This window comes from Streptopelia decaocto, assembly GCF_964273445.1.
Source record: "Streptopelia decaocto genome assembly, chromosome: 4".
In the NCBI taxonomy this organism is placed as follows: domain Eukaryota; kingdom Metazoa; phylum Chordata; class Aves; order Columbiformes; family Columbidae; genus Streptopelia; species Streptopelia decaocto.
Window position 1 is genome coordinate 66,691,019 of NC_138658.1, and position 14,698 is coordinate 66,705,716.

The 14,698-nt window shown below is 39.1% G+C and overlaps 1 protein-coding gene across 17 annotated transcripts in view; it reads right to left on the reverse strand.

Annotated features, from left to right (window-relative positions):
* Nucleotides 1-14,698, reverse strand: part of ABLIM2 (actin binding LIM protein family member 2) — a 146,882-nt gene that overhangs the window by 83,189 nt on the left and 48,995 nt on the right. For all 17 annotated transcript variants that reach the window (XM_082051678.1, XM_082051683.1, XM_082051681.1 and 14 more), the window contains one exon: nt 9,190-9,373. In XM_082051678.1, the coding sequence (XP_081907804.1) occupies nt 9,190-9,373 (184 nt within the window). The remainder of the gene's footprint in view (nt 1-9,189; nt 9,374-14,698) is intronic.

Genomic DNA, 14,698 nt, shown 5'->3' on the forward strand with positions numbered 1-14,698 from the left:
TATGTTGTTACAATGCTGCATGAGAGTGATGACTTTTATACATTAAAAAAACAGCACTTGTCCTCCCAACTTTGATCATATCAAAGTCCTTCTCTTAATCTACATGCTCAGAAAGTAAATGTCGGTAAATCCTCGTAGGAGAAAATCTATCCTAGTTATAAAACCCAAAGCGTCTACATTACTTGTTTGCTCTACTCAGCAGCAGCTCTCCTTACACTTAATTAAATCCTTCCTTTTTATCAATGTCCTTAAAACAAAAGGCTTTCTGCTATGAGATTTCTTGTTTGGGCACAGAAACCACTGAGGTTTTTTCTCTAAGGGGACCAGATGGACAAACCGCTTCCCAATGCAGCAAAGGACGGTGAGGATTTAGAAACATATTTCACTCCACCCAAAGCTCACGTCCAACTAAATCCCAAGCAAGCTATCGAAACATGGCTTAAGTGGGGCACAAACATAACACAAGCCTTCTGCCTCATGGTGAAGTCCATCTGATCAAATTATTTCATTAACATTTCATTAAAACTCTACGTGACATTCCTCCACAAACCTTATCAAATTCATACCAACTGAGAAGTTGTCTTCATTACAAGAGCTGCACAAATACCTCTTGCTAAGGACAAACATTATTTTGCTCCCTAAAACACCCAAAAGTGGCTTATACTAAATTTGTGTTGCATTTAAAAGAAAATCTGTATGACTTTAAAAGAGAACAAAAGCAATGTTGCCCTTTGTATCTAAATAATGTAACTAGAATCAATATGAAACAAGATAAATAAGTGTTCAACACTACCATCCATTTCAGATCATAGGCAATACTTTAAAAAACATGAAGACACATGGAGTTTAAATATTGTTATCTCTTTGAATATCTGATAATGATTTCTGCTTTTCACCTTTTTTTCTTTTTCCCTTAACTAATGACTTTATATTCCAAATACCTGCTAATTTCTTATTTACCTGAAGTTAAACTAAAGAAAACTATTTTATAGAAACAGTCTTTAAAATTGTCTTGCTCTGACACAGCTCAATGCTCCATGTGTGATTTTGATACAAACAGGCCCAGGGACATTTTAGTACAGATCCAGGAGTCCCAGGTCTCCACCAGTTCGAGAGAGGATTTTCTACCATGAATTTTACTCAATAATCTGATCAGAAGAAGAAAGACAACACTGTCTCTAGTATAATAGACAGGATGTGATGGAGCTGTACCGCTCCAGTGAGCAGCAGCTCTGTCCCATCTTGCAGGAATCCAGCAGCAGGAAGCTCCTGTGTTATGTGTTACATATATATATAAATGTTCTTTTTAGGTCATAAGTGTATTCGCAATGGATTTTTCTACTGCTTAAAGTTCCAGAGCCTTCTAACATATGGAATAATAAGAGTTTAATGAACATCACAGAACAGTTGAGGTTGGAAAGGACCTCTAGAGGTCATCTAGTCCAAGCCAAAAATTTATTTAAATGAACACACACACATCGAATAAAAAATAGTTAATGTGATAAACTTCTATACAGATAATAAACATTAATGACTAATTACCAGAAACTGTCTCAAAAATGGAGTGATATAATTCAAATGCTGTCCTAGTTTTCTGCTGCTAATGTGAAAGAAACCATTAAATCATGTTTTCATTTTAACAAAATATTATAAAATCAAGTCTAGAACTTAGCACTATTGACTGACCTGGAAAGGCACAAGCCAAAGAATTTCAGCTGTTCCAGAACTGAGAAAAGAACTTGTTATTGATCTCTCACATGCTTTTAGGATGACATCTCATCTTGATTTACAGACACCCATAAACTTGTTATGACCGCTAGTAATCTGCTCCAAATTAAACCCCCCCAAAAATGGTTACTTGCTCCACAGATACAATCACACAACTACACTGCCATACAACTATCCCCAGATCTTTCCTTCTTATGCACAGCTGCCTGCCCTGGGCAGGACATTGCCTTTGAGTTTGTTTTGCCATGGTCTTCATGAGGACCAAGACTGGTACTCAGCTAATGACCCAAGGGGACTCTCATGAGATGTCTTAGCAATACGCAAACTTTGCACCATTAATAATCCTGGAGATGGAAGCCATGAATGATTCACTGCTCTGAAGAAGTACCACAACTACTGAGCATTCCTGTATCTAGTATATTAGGAGCAGTAGCCAGAGGGAAGGAGAATATGGTTTTTTTTGACTCAATGATTTACCTAACAAAAATCCAGCTGTGCTTCCAGCTGAACACAGAAGCCCATCTCAAACAGCTGGACCAAGCATCAAGTAAAGTAGAACCAGGGACTGATCACTTTGAATCATCTGCATTAGGCAAATAGACAAGCAGAAAATAAGTTAAAACTAGAAGACGTGAATAGGATGATTGACCTCCTATGGCACAAAGCCAGGTAGAGGGCATGCACAAAGCATGCCAAAGCTCACAGGTACCAGAGCATGTCACTGGCCTCCTTAAAAGGGAGGGCATGTGGGGGTTTTCCTAGCCTGTGAACGTATCATATGTGGTTTATTTTCTAAGAGTTTAGTAACTAACCATAGTGCCCTTCTCTCTATTAAGTTTTCCACATCTGCAAGATACCTTGCCCAAAAAAAACCCCAGGGAAATCCTCCTTGGAAGTTGTCTGCTCAAAGGTACCAACAGATGGTTCCTTCCCTCACTGGTCTTCTAAACCCATAATTAGGTCTTGGAGTTTGTTTCACGGTCTTGTTCGCTGGGAATCCAGAATTCGTACACAACACATTTGCCAGTATTTCTGTAACATCTGACCTCTTCCTTTCACAAGCAGCCATGCTTGAGGATTTTGTCACTGGCACAAATGAAGATGCAACAGAAGGTGGTAACAGTCAATTAACAAGGTTTCAGTTTCTGAGCTCTTCAACTTGTGAGCACGACTATATATAGCATTGTAAGTTAAGAGTAGCATATCTGTCTTCAACTACAATGACATCTCACCACCAGTCACCCACTGAACATTGCTAGGTATGGGTTTTAATTAGCTACTTATCCTTTTAAAAATATTCAGTGTGATTTTCACAGTTGGATTATCTATTTTTAAAATGAGAATTAAGATCATCTTTAAAAGCAGCTCTCTGAAATTATTTACAGGATTTCAATACATCTTCTATGACTCATTTCCCAATTAATTTTGTTTTATCCACCTGCATACAATACTTGTAAACTCGGAAATGACTGGAGCTGACCAAAAAATTCATATTGTAAAACGCCAAACCACCATCAGCCTAATTCAGGGTAACTGTGGGCTGACACTGAAAGGTCTGGTCCTGGTCTTGTCCTTCTCTGCACCATGTATCAACCTTTGCAGCTGTGGGTAAGTCATTCAAGCTTTCTTGGCCAAAACAATTTTTGTTTATCAGAGCAAACAGATAGCCTTCTGTTCTTCAAGTTGCTCATCTGAGTCTGTGGCTGAACAGTCAACTAAATTCAATATAAGAAAATTAACAGAAGCATATGGTCAGGGTTGTGGGGAGAGCAAAGCTATTCATTTCAGTAGCAGACTGCAGTTACACTGGATCAGGTGTAATGTCAGACTGCAACCTAAGGACCTACAGGATCAAATTCTGCTCCAACTTGTACCTGGTACAATCAGAACCTTCAAGGTTGCTCCATAGGGATGAATTTGACCCAGGGTGTTAAACCTGATGATATGAAGTAGACATTACTTGATATCTACCATCTACATGAATTTCAACAAGGGCAAATGCCAAGTCCTGCACCTAGGGAGGAATAACACCATGCACCATTACCCCTTGGGGGTCAATCAGCTGGAAAGCATAGAAAGATGTAGAGGCTCTGGTGGACACCACGTTGAACATGAGTCAGCACAATGTCCCTGTGGCAAAGAAGGTCAGCTGCATTAGTGTAGTCAACAAGTCCAGGGATGTGGACTTGAGACACTGCATCTGGAGCAGTGGGTACCATTTCGAGCTCCTCAGCACAAGATTCACTGGAGGGAGATCAGTGGAGGTGGCTGGAACAGAGCACGCAGGGGCAGGGGCTGAAGAAGATGGACTCGTTAAGCCTTAAAATACTCAGGAGAGATGTTATTGCCATCTAAAACTACCTGATGATGTGTATATGAAAATGGAGCCATGCTCTTCTCAAAGGTACAGAGTGAAAGGACAAGAGCCAGTAGATAGAAGCTGGAATCTGGTAAACGTCAACTCAATATAAGGGAAAAAAATTACCACAAGCCTGCTCAAATACTGGAAAAGTCTGTCCAGAGAGATTGTGGGATCTCCATCCTTGGAAATATTTTAAATCAATGCTGTCAGCAGACTGCTTAAACTGGACTTGCTCTGACCCAGGGTCTGGACCACAGGACCTCCACAGGTCCCTTCCATCTTACGTGACTCTAGGGCTACAGGGATGTTCCATTGCTCCATGTGTAAACCTGAAGAGCAGGACAGAAAGACTCTTTTTTTCCCCAGCAAGCATCATATATTATATATGGTTTAGAATCAAAACACTGAGAATAACAGCCTGATTTCAAAACTTTGGCCTCACCATCCAGCTAAAGAAGACTGTTTCATAAGATGCTTTAAGCAGTGCCCAGTACTGCTTAAGTGGGAACCAAACCCTTTCAAAATTCAGCAGCTGAATTCAGTAAGCAATTAAAATGTTTAACATATTCAAATAGTCTGACCTGATTGCTATGTTTCAGAACTAACTGAATTTTAAGTTCTAATTTTCAGTATTACCTTAATTTTTTAAGACATACATACACAAAAGCCCTCAGCTTCTTTCTAGAAATAGCAGTATTATACGTAGGACTATAAACCCCTTTGCTGGGGGGAAGAAAAATACCAGTTTTCTGAATTTTTATATTCAACTGCCTGGTCACAGTGAGTTACCTTATTGAATATAATAGAAATACGAATGGATTAAGAGAAGTTTTAGAGACGGGTTTGGCACAAAACCCCTTGAAGAATACAAAGCTGCCTCTTGCCCCTCCAGAAATTATTCACCTCTATCTAGCACCTATTGAACTCTGTCAATACGCTGTTTCAAGAAAAAACTTCCTAAATTCAGTCAAAACACAGATATCCAAATTCTGTAAAGTGATCACGAACCTGTCTGATTACTAGCCCAGAATGTAGGTGCTAATTTATCCCCCAGCTAAGAGTCAAATTGTCCTTTTCATAATTTACATGCTACAAAAAGCTGTATTTTTCCAACTTAAAATTACCATACAACCTTACACAGACCATACATCCATCTTACATATGTATGGTCTGCATAGATGTATTAATACGTCATGTAACTTATCACACTAAGACTTCTCCTGAACATTCCATTTTCACAAGTATTATCACAGGTATGATTACCCATTTCTTTTTGAAAGACCCAGTTTCCCACCCCTTCCCATCCTCCATAAATTTTTCATGGGACCATACAGTCCTGTCTCTGATAGCCATATAAGAGCTATGTGCACTATTTTAATAAGAATCAGCTTCTAATGCTACAGATGCTATTTTGCTTTTACAGACACATGAACCTTTTAGAGGAAATGTTTTTAGCAGCCCTCTGCAGGGGACAGGCCCATCCAGCTAATGCAACTGTGAGAATAAAATTGCTCATCCACGTCCCCGGAATTGAGAGTAAGCAGTTAATATGCAACATTTTTTATCTAGATGGTTTTTCTTGTACTCATTCCTAGTTTTAGGCATTATCATCACAAAAAACAACAGTAGAAACCAAGTTTCACTGTACTATGAACAGCACTGGAAGAAGAAGGGACCAAGACCTCAATCTTTATGCCTCTCAGAGCAAACATGCAATTAAAACCTGATTGTTTTTAAGAGCCATGCCGTCAACGCAAGATAGAGAGAAACAATTACATAGGGAAATATGGTATACTATACTTTTAATAGTTTTTCTGTGACTACTACTTCATTTTTTTTTTCACACTTTGACTTGTGGCAGCCCTGGGAAATAGCAGCTGAGTGCCAAGGGATGCCCAAGATGTCGCGTTGCCGACACCAAAGTTTTTTGACAGAGGAGGGCAGCAGGTTGTGAATGCTGTGCAGAGGGCACCAGGGAACAGCTCTTTTCCATCACACTGGGCCACATGGCACTCAAAAGTAGTAGTATCAGGAGCCCCAGAAAATGACTGGGCTCACATTGCTGGCTTTTTTCTCACTGCTCCAGCTAGCTGTTTGCACATTAGGTTTTCTCACTTGTTTTGCCATCTGAAGCAATACACACTTCCCACCAGTTTCTATTCAAATCTTCTCTGGAAATAAGAAAAAAAGGAGTTGCTACTGTCACTGGTTTACTATGAATGTAGGAACAGTTTAAAAGGGTTACTTCAGCAGTTATAGAAATACAGGTTATAGAAGTGCTCATTTAAAGAGCTTAACGATCCTGCAACATTCTGGAGACCTGTGTCATGAGTCAAAGTGTCTTCTGCTGCCAGCATTTTCCCCCTGAAGTTGGTAAAAGTCATGCTTGGTTTCCACGAGGCCAGAATCAGCCTCATGATCAGGCAGTCACCACCTTTCAAGTTCACATTGTTCTGGAATTCAGATTTCTAACAGAGAGCCCACATTAAAGTCCAGCTGCAAAAGGCAACATCAAATGCAGTTTGCGTGGTCAGCCAACTGCTTCAGACAGTGTGCTCTGGCCCATTATTTATGGTTTCTGCCCATCTATAAGAAACGAGGGCACAAATGCTACTCCTGACTCTTCTCACCGAAGAAAACAGCAAGGTAGAAGGCTTTACAATCCTGTACCTGAAAACAAATGGTTCTATTTTTTGCCATTTAATATTATTATTTTTAAACAAACAAACATTCTTTTTCTCCTTAAACCACACATATTTATAGTCTACCCGCCTTATTTTTATTGAGGTTATCACTCAATAAAATAAATGCTGATGATATTTAGATGGGACACTCTTTCCCATAAAAATCATAAATTACGTCTGGCTTGCAAAGACTGGGGTAATTGAAGCAATAGTGATTTAAAGCAGTTGAGGACCGGGTCCAGTGTTTTTACTATAAACAGATGACAGGTTTCTTCTGTTGCTCTGCACCACAAGTCAGTGTTACAACCCCTCTGGGAGACACAAACTGCATCTTGCTGGTCAGGAGGGCATTAGTTGACTCTGATGAGGGCAACATCCTTCTAAGGAAAGCAACAGAAGAAAATCTGTGTCTTTCTACTGAAGTTTTAGATAGCAGCAATTAGGAACAGTGAAATAGCTTTTAGTCCAACAGTTATATAGAACGTTTAGTTATATAGAATGTTAGGGAACATCTCTGATTTTTTTTCTAATATGAAATACTATTTTATTGGAACTTCATTTTTAAATGTTTTAGCATGTCTTCAATACATGTGATATTTTTAGTATGTTCTAGTGAGTATTTTCACTGTATTGCAATTCAGCTCACCCGAATTGTTAGGTATTTAAGAATAAATAGTTTTGTCATACAGAAAAACATTCTAAGTTTCCAGGGAGATGAGACAAATTGTACCACCATCAGGTGAAAGGCTGACTAAATACAGCATGAGGTTAGTATATCCGATGGCCTCACTGAAACCTAAGTTAGGTACCAACCTGCTAAGTATAGTAACACACAGGTAAATAATTCATGCCTGAATGCTAAACCCTAATGGTGTGGCTGAGGATACACGCACATTTAGCAGGAAAACAGAATCAACCATTTTTTCTCTTACTCTTAGATAAAAAAGTACCTCACTTTACAGAAGGTACTAGTGCTAAGAAAGGTACCAAGAAGAGCCATAAGACTGAGAGGCTGCAGGCCAAGGACGTGTATGGTCAACAGTGAAGTTATGAGATCCACAATTGACCAATTAAATAATTTTTCTTCCTATTAAAAAACAAAAAACCAACACAACAAACAAACCAAACCAACCAAACCAAACACCACCACCGCCACACTACTCCACAAAGATTTTAGGCATTTTTGTTAACGTTACTATTCATGTTTGTTTAAAAGTATCTAAAAGGAAAAAAATCTAAACAAAGCAAAACTTAGACAGACAGAATTTAATATAATAAAGGCTAGTCAGACTCAGAGTCTTCCCCTTAACATGCTCTGTTAATTATTCCTGCAGTTGCTATATTAAATTGATATCCTGCTGTGAACCACGGCTGTTCTGGAATTTGAAGTCTTGCTTCTGCATCAGCACAGGAGGACATGTGGGTTTGGCAGGCCCACGATCTGGGCAGTTTGGCTGGCAGATGGCCATGGACACGCTGGTTTTGGACTGCAGTCACCTGAATGTGGCACCAGCACACATAGTATCTACAATGTGGTGCATCTGTGCCCTGTTGTGCTTTCCCTTTGAATGTGTGGTTACTCATCTTGTACTGTTAAAGGCTTGAATTTAGCCAGAAAAATTATTAAAGCATTTCCATTTGTTCCAAACTGCTAAAACAGTGCATTTCCTGAAGGTTTAGTTGACGTAAATTTTCATTCTGAAGTCCTCAACAGATCAGTTTGTGCTGTTTCCCCAGAAAAGGATTAAGATGCAGGTCAAAGGGACATCAGTCGCTTGCACTGCAGAGCCTGCAAACATTCCCACCAGCACTGGGTCGCAATGTCACATGTACCCACGTGGGAAATGATCCCACTGAACTACAATAGGCTGCCTGGGGTGGGGAGGAATTCTGTGTGCTGTGCCACTTGTCACCTCAGTGAAATCCAACACATACAGTAGTGTTCGTGGGTCCAGAACCTTTCTGTCCTGTTTCAAATGACTATTGGAGTTTCTGGAAAGCAGCACTGTGAAACTTTGGTTTAAATCTATTAATACAGTATCCACTCAGCTCGGCCACTGGCATTTGAATCCTTTGTAACTTCAGTCAGCAAAAGACAAATAGCAGACACTGGTGAAATAAAGCAATATTAGTGGCAAAAGGTCTGACAGTAGAGGCAATGGCAGTTTCTAAAGTACTTCGAAAATTTCACATATAAGACACCGTAAAACAGAAAAAGCATTTGAAAATAAACAAGGCACTCAAAATTTGCATTTTTTTTATTCAAATTCTGCTACTTTTTAAGGAGTGGATAATAGAAAACAGATTTTTATTTTTTTTTTTTTTTCCATCTACAGGCTATAAGTTTGAACGCCTGGCATTGGGCTTTCAAAATCTACTTTTTAAATGAAATACAACTTCATGTAGAAAACATACCTGCAGACAGCACACACAAAACAGTCTGGGTGATAGGTTTTGCCCAGAGCCGAGACCACTTCTCCCTCAATGAATTCATCACAACTGAAGCACCGTGTGCCATAGAGTCTCTGGTAGTCCAAAGTACAGATGTAGTCTCCCTGTCTCACAAAGAATCCTCCTTGAGCCAGGTCACATCCACAAGCTGCAGGAAGAGAAAAGGCAGACTCAGAAGGCTGGAAAAGGAAAACTCACTCTCTAAGTGATGATGATTTTTCAACTATGATCAGTGTGATTCCTAGTGGAGTATTTAAGCACTTCAATATATGAGCTTATGATAACAGAACAGTTGTGCATCTGAAAAACATTACTTCTATAGTAAATTACATCAGTGATGCATTCTGTACACTAATAGTTTGGATTTATTCCATGTAAAAATATTAAACTCAATGCAGAGGCTGCAAGCACAAAGTTAAGTCTTTAGGAGTTGAGTTCAGGGCTAGCATATACAATACCCATTACTATATTCAATAGGTTAAAAGAAATGCATAAAGGATATAAACCTTCAAAATCTAAAGCACCAATGTTACAGAGAAATGTCTCTGCCAGGTTACTCTACAACTGCCTGATATTCCTCCTGGATACAAAAGTGGTTAAAATATCACTCCATCTAAACACAGGGTCTGATGCACATGGCAACTGCTGTAATTGTCCACAACAGTTTACAAGATCCTTTCTTTAAATCAGATCTTACATTTACCCGATAAACATCACATGCCAAACATAAATTGGAGGGATCACCAGCACCATCTGCTCTTGGCAAAAGTAGAGTTTTTCATCCTATCTGTCAAGTTATGTCTTTAAAGCTAACTCTGTAGGAAAGGGTTAAAGTTGATTAAACCATGGCTTGTAAGACTTTTCAGAGGCTTCCTCCATTGTGCTAGGGATGGAGCTAGGCTGGCATTTTGAGAATGTGTAAGATGGGAAAGGAGAGAGACAACAACCTGGCTGATATCATACAGAAGTAGACAGAGACAGAAGAAGAACCTCATCCATAACAAACTGGATCTTTGAAAACAGATGATTTATAAGGAGAACTGGAATGCAAAATGTTATTCTGATGCTGTGCTGACTACTACTTTAAGTCACAGCATCACCCTTGTTACTACGTACTTGTGTTCCTGGGGATGTGCATGTAAGGAAGTGCTTCGAGCAGCAAATGGTGCCTACAGTCAAACGAGGCTGAACAAACAATCACAGCAGTGTCATTACTCAAATGCAACACACAGAAGAAAAGTGAGAATGTTGCTTATCAAATTTGGGTCGCATATACAAAACACTTCAGAGCTGTTCAGTGCCTTGGTCCCAGAACAGCAGAGGTACCTCAACATCTAAAGTTCAAGACTGAGATTTCTGCTTAGGTACCTGAGAGTCCACAGGCACTTTGGTTTTTAAATGTAAAGCCTTCCAGCTCACACCAAAGCCTGTTTGCAATGCCAGAATTGGTCATCTTGCATCTAAGCAATGAGAAACAAATCTCCAGCAGACATGCTCAAGGCACAAAATAACACACACTCACAGCACAGAAATCCCTTGAACACATAAGATCCTGTCACGTTCATTCAAAACCTGTCACGTTCATTCAAAAACACATCCAGTCACCCGCCTTTTTAAATCATCTTTCTAGTAGCTAGAGACCACAGCACAGGAGGCCTGGGCTCAAGGTCCTCTTTAAACCCTGAGTAGACATTTAAATCATGATCCTTTCCCTCCTTGGAGATGGCCCTAACCACTAAGAGACAGAAGACAACAATCATGCTGGAACTGTATTAGTATATGACCAAGAACTGCAGAACCATGGCTTAATTAACCCTTCTTTTAAGTCAAAATAATTCCAGTTACATAGCATTTGTCATGGGCTACATCTATGGACTAGAAGATTTATCTTGCAATACATTGTTCATGTGGTTTATCCAACAGGCTTAACACATTTGCTTTAACATTCTCCTTTCTCACCCTTGCTCTAAGTTTTAGTAAGGACATGTTTTTTTTTAACAGATTCTTAAAAAATGTTGCTTGACTTCCTAAATATCAGGGGTTTCTTTCAGCCTACATATTTCACCTACATATGTACTGTTGTGACAAAAACACAGATCAGTTATGGATCTAAGATGAGGTTGAGCAGCACATTGCACTAGAGCAGTTCTAAATTGTACCATACAGTGTTTAAACTTGTAGAGTGGATCATAAGAGAAAATCATTAAAGGACATAATTAGGATTTTTTTAAGTGAGCAGGGAGGGTTTACTTCCCTATATAATGTTTCTTTATGGCACATCTTAACTGCAGTGCACCTGAACAAAGCTACCAAGAACTGCTTTGAGCTACAGGGCAGGCACCGACCTGCAGGTTTTAGTCTGTGCCATCCAAGAGGACCTGGAGCTGGGCTTCCATAACAAGGGAAAGACAAGGAGTTGGAAGTGCACCCATAAATTATCTGTCCCTGCTCTGTCATGCACTCTTGCCACTACTCTCCTGCTAAAACAAGCAGTAAGCAGAAGCAAATCTGTATGTTTTTACTGCTGGCGTGGGTCCTTAAGGGAGGTCATGCAGGCCCTGCCTCAGTGCTGCTAACAGGGCCCTAGTGCTGAGGTTTGGGGTAGATGGCGTTGGTGACAGCCTTGCCATTGGCATTTGATGAAAACCTGCCTCACCCTGAACCTATTTGCCTTCCTCTCTGCTGTCACTAAGGTTTAAATTACTACAGCTCATTGTGTATTACTCCAAAGCAGTTTGCCCTAATGCAGACTTCTCAGGAAACCCTTCGGTAAAACTGCTCAGCCAAAGAGAACCAGAAAACCTAGATATTTGGACTTTGAAACATAAGCTGAGCTTGGCATCCTCTAATCAGGCCCTTTTTTTGCATTGCCATCTCTTTCTGCAAAGAGCAGCTGAATTCAATATGAAGGAACACAAATTGCTCCATGTTCATTTGCACAGCAGAATGAAGATTAAGAATTGTTTTTTACAGAAGCTGCTCTTATACCTGTTACTGTACTTTCCAATTAATATTAACAGATGTATCCTGACAGTGAACTGCAAGCTGAAGTAATGGGTTCTTCTAGTGGCTTTTGCTACACACCACACTAAAGTGACATTCATGTAATAAATTAATTAAATGGACCACGAGAAGGAAAAACAACTTACCAACCTACTTGCTCTACAATACAGAGTCAATGACTTCCTTCCTGCAAAGAGCTATTTCAAGATACATGACTTTTTCAATAAACAAAGTATTACAAACCTCACTCAGCTGCAGCTCTAGAGCAATAGATAGGATAGAAAAAATTCGCAGGGTAATGTTGCAATTAAAAGAAGTGGTCAAGGGGGAGATGGCAGTGGTTTGTGAAGAAGGGGGAAGCACAGCTTCAAGGAAGGCTATTAGTACAGCTGATCAATTACTATAGGAAATGCCTATAGGGATTAATGCTCTTGCTACAACAAAGCAGACCCATGGCAGTGAAATGTGCTATGACCCAAAGCCCATAGTCTTTACCAGTGCAGAGGAGGATGCAGACAGAAGGGGAGCTGGATACCTTGAAACATGGAAAAGAAGTTTACTTTAAATGCACAAGATGAAATGTCATCTATTTAAACATGAGAAAAAAACCCCTTCTGAGTTGAGGCAGGAAAGAAAGATTTGCAAATACTGGTGATCACAGGACAACGACAAATCATTAATATTTTGAAGTAATAAGTAGGGATGCACTGGGCTAAGTAGGTTCCACACAGCTGGCTAGTACTAAAGACAGCATAGCATGTGAGCACACAGGGTATATCTTGCTCAGTTTTCAAAAAAGACTGCTTCACAGCAGAGCAGGGCTATCAGGATGACCTAAAGAATTAATGCCTATTTTACGAGATAAGCAGAATTTGACTTGTTTAGCTTAGCAGAAACAACAACAAAAAAAACCCTAGGAAACAATATCTCAACACACATTTGAGGTTTAAACAGAGTTAAAGAAAAGAAGAAGAGTTATTTAAACCCAGTAAGACTGTTGTCGCAAGAACAACAGAGAAACCTTGACCATGAATAAATGGAGGCTGCAAATTAATACAAGTGTTTCTAACGATCACAGGAAAGAAGTTGTAGAACAGCATCCCAGTAAGAAGGAAGAAAGATGGAAAAAAAGGCCTCAGATCACTATAACTTCAGAATGTTGTCTGAGCAAAATTAAAAAGGATTATGATCCCTTTTTAAAATTAAAATATTAGCTTAAAGGGACTGTCTTTTAAAGGGTAATGAGAGAGATCACAGAACCACAAAAATTATCCAATGTGAAACAAGTTTGGATGAAACTAGAAAAAAAAAAAATGAGGTTTTAAAAAATTTCTTAGGGTTTGAGTACCTTAAACCCAATATCATCCATAAAATATAAATATTAACACTCAAAAATACAATCCTTCCATTTAATGCATCTGCTTAATTAAGCAGATGCATCTCATACTCCATAAAATCAGCACTTCACAAACACTTCACAAACACTACAATATAACAAATACCTAACCCTTGAATTTTAGAGTTACAGCAGAAAATACATGGCAAGTATGGAAAGAAGCTCTTTTTCACTGACAGTACTACCTCCTGTGTAATACAGTAGTAGAAATCAACTGACATATAAATAGGTTATGATATAAAGTTATTTGGAACTACTTAGATCCACAAAAAAACTGAATTGAGAGTAGTGGCCAACATGCTTATTCTTCTTCAGAGAGTTGATAACCTTTTCTGCTCAGTAAGGGTATTAAATCTGATGTACATCAGTATGACTACTGATTCAGTTTGGTGCAAGAGTATCTTTATGGCAGGACTACAATTGTCTTAAATATTTCTTTTATAAAGCCAGCTGCTTTTACATCATTTCAGAAGATTTTTAGCTGAGACAATCTTACATATGCCATACTAAAGAAAAATACTTTTTTCATTACAGCTTTTAAATGAAAACAGGCTTTTCATGTAAAAACATCAGTTACATTGTAAAGTATTTCTTCAGAGGAAAAAGCTGGGATGAAAAGATTTTAAACAGGCTTAGGTATCACACAAGTTTTTAGCCATATCAGTGACACAGGTTTTTAGTGTTTTAGCATTCCAAGACGTTTAAAAAATCATTTGTATCAGACCTTGATGCCGCATTTGGCCCCTTAATCTCAAATCTTGTCTGGTGGTGGTGGCTAGTGGTGACTAGTTCTTCTAGAGTTCTCTCCAAACTCATTAGTTATAAGCAAATCCTCTGAGAAAGAGAACCCATTAATGTATTTTTTGCATAGAAAGCTCAGCACTGTGGGCTTTTGGCCCCTTCTTTCCATCTCATTTTGGCACACGCCCATATCGGAAACCACGTACATGACAGCTCACAGAGGTGCTACCCACTCTAAAGTCCTTATATTTACTAATGAATGAAGAAAAATCTAGCTCATGAGTGAATATGGGGCACAGGAGGGAGTCTCCATGATTATACCTTCCCTCTTAT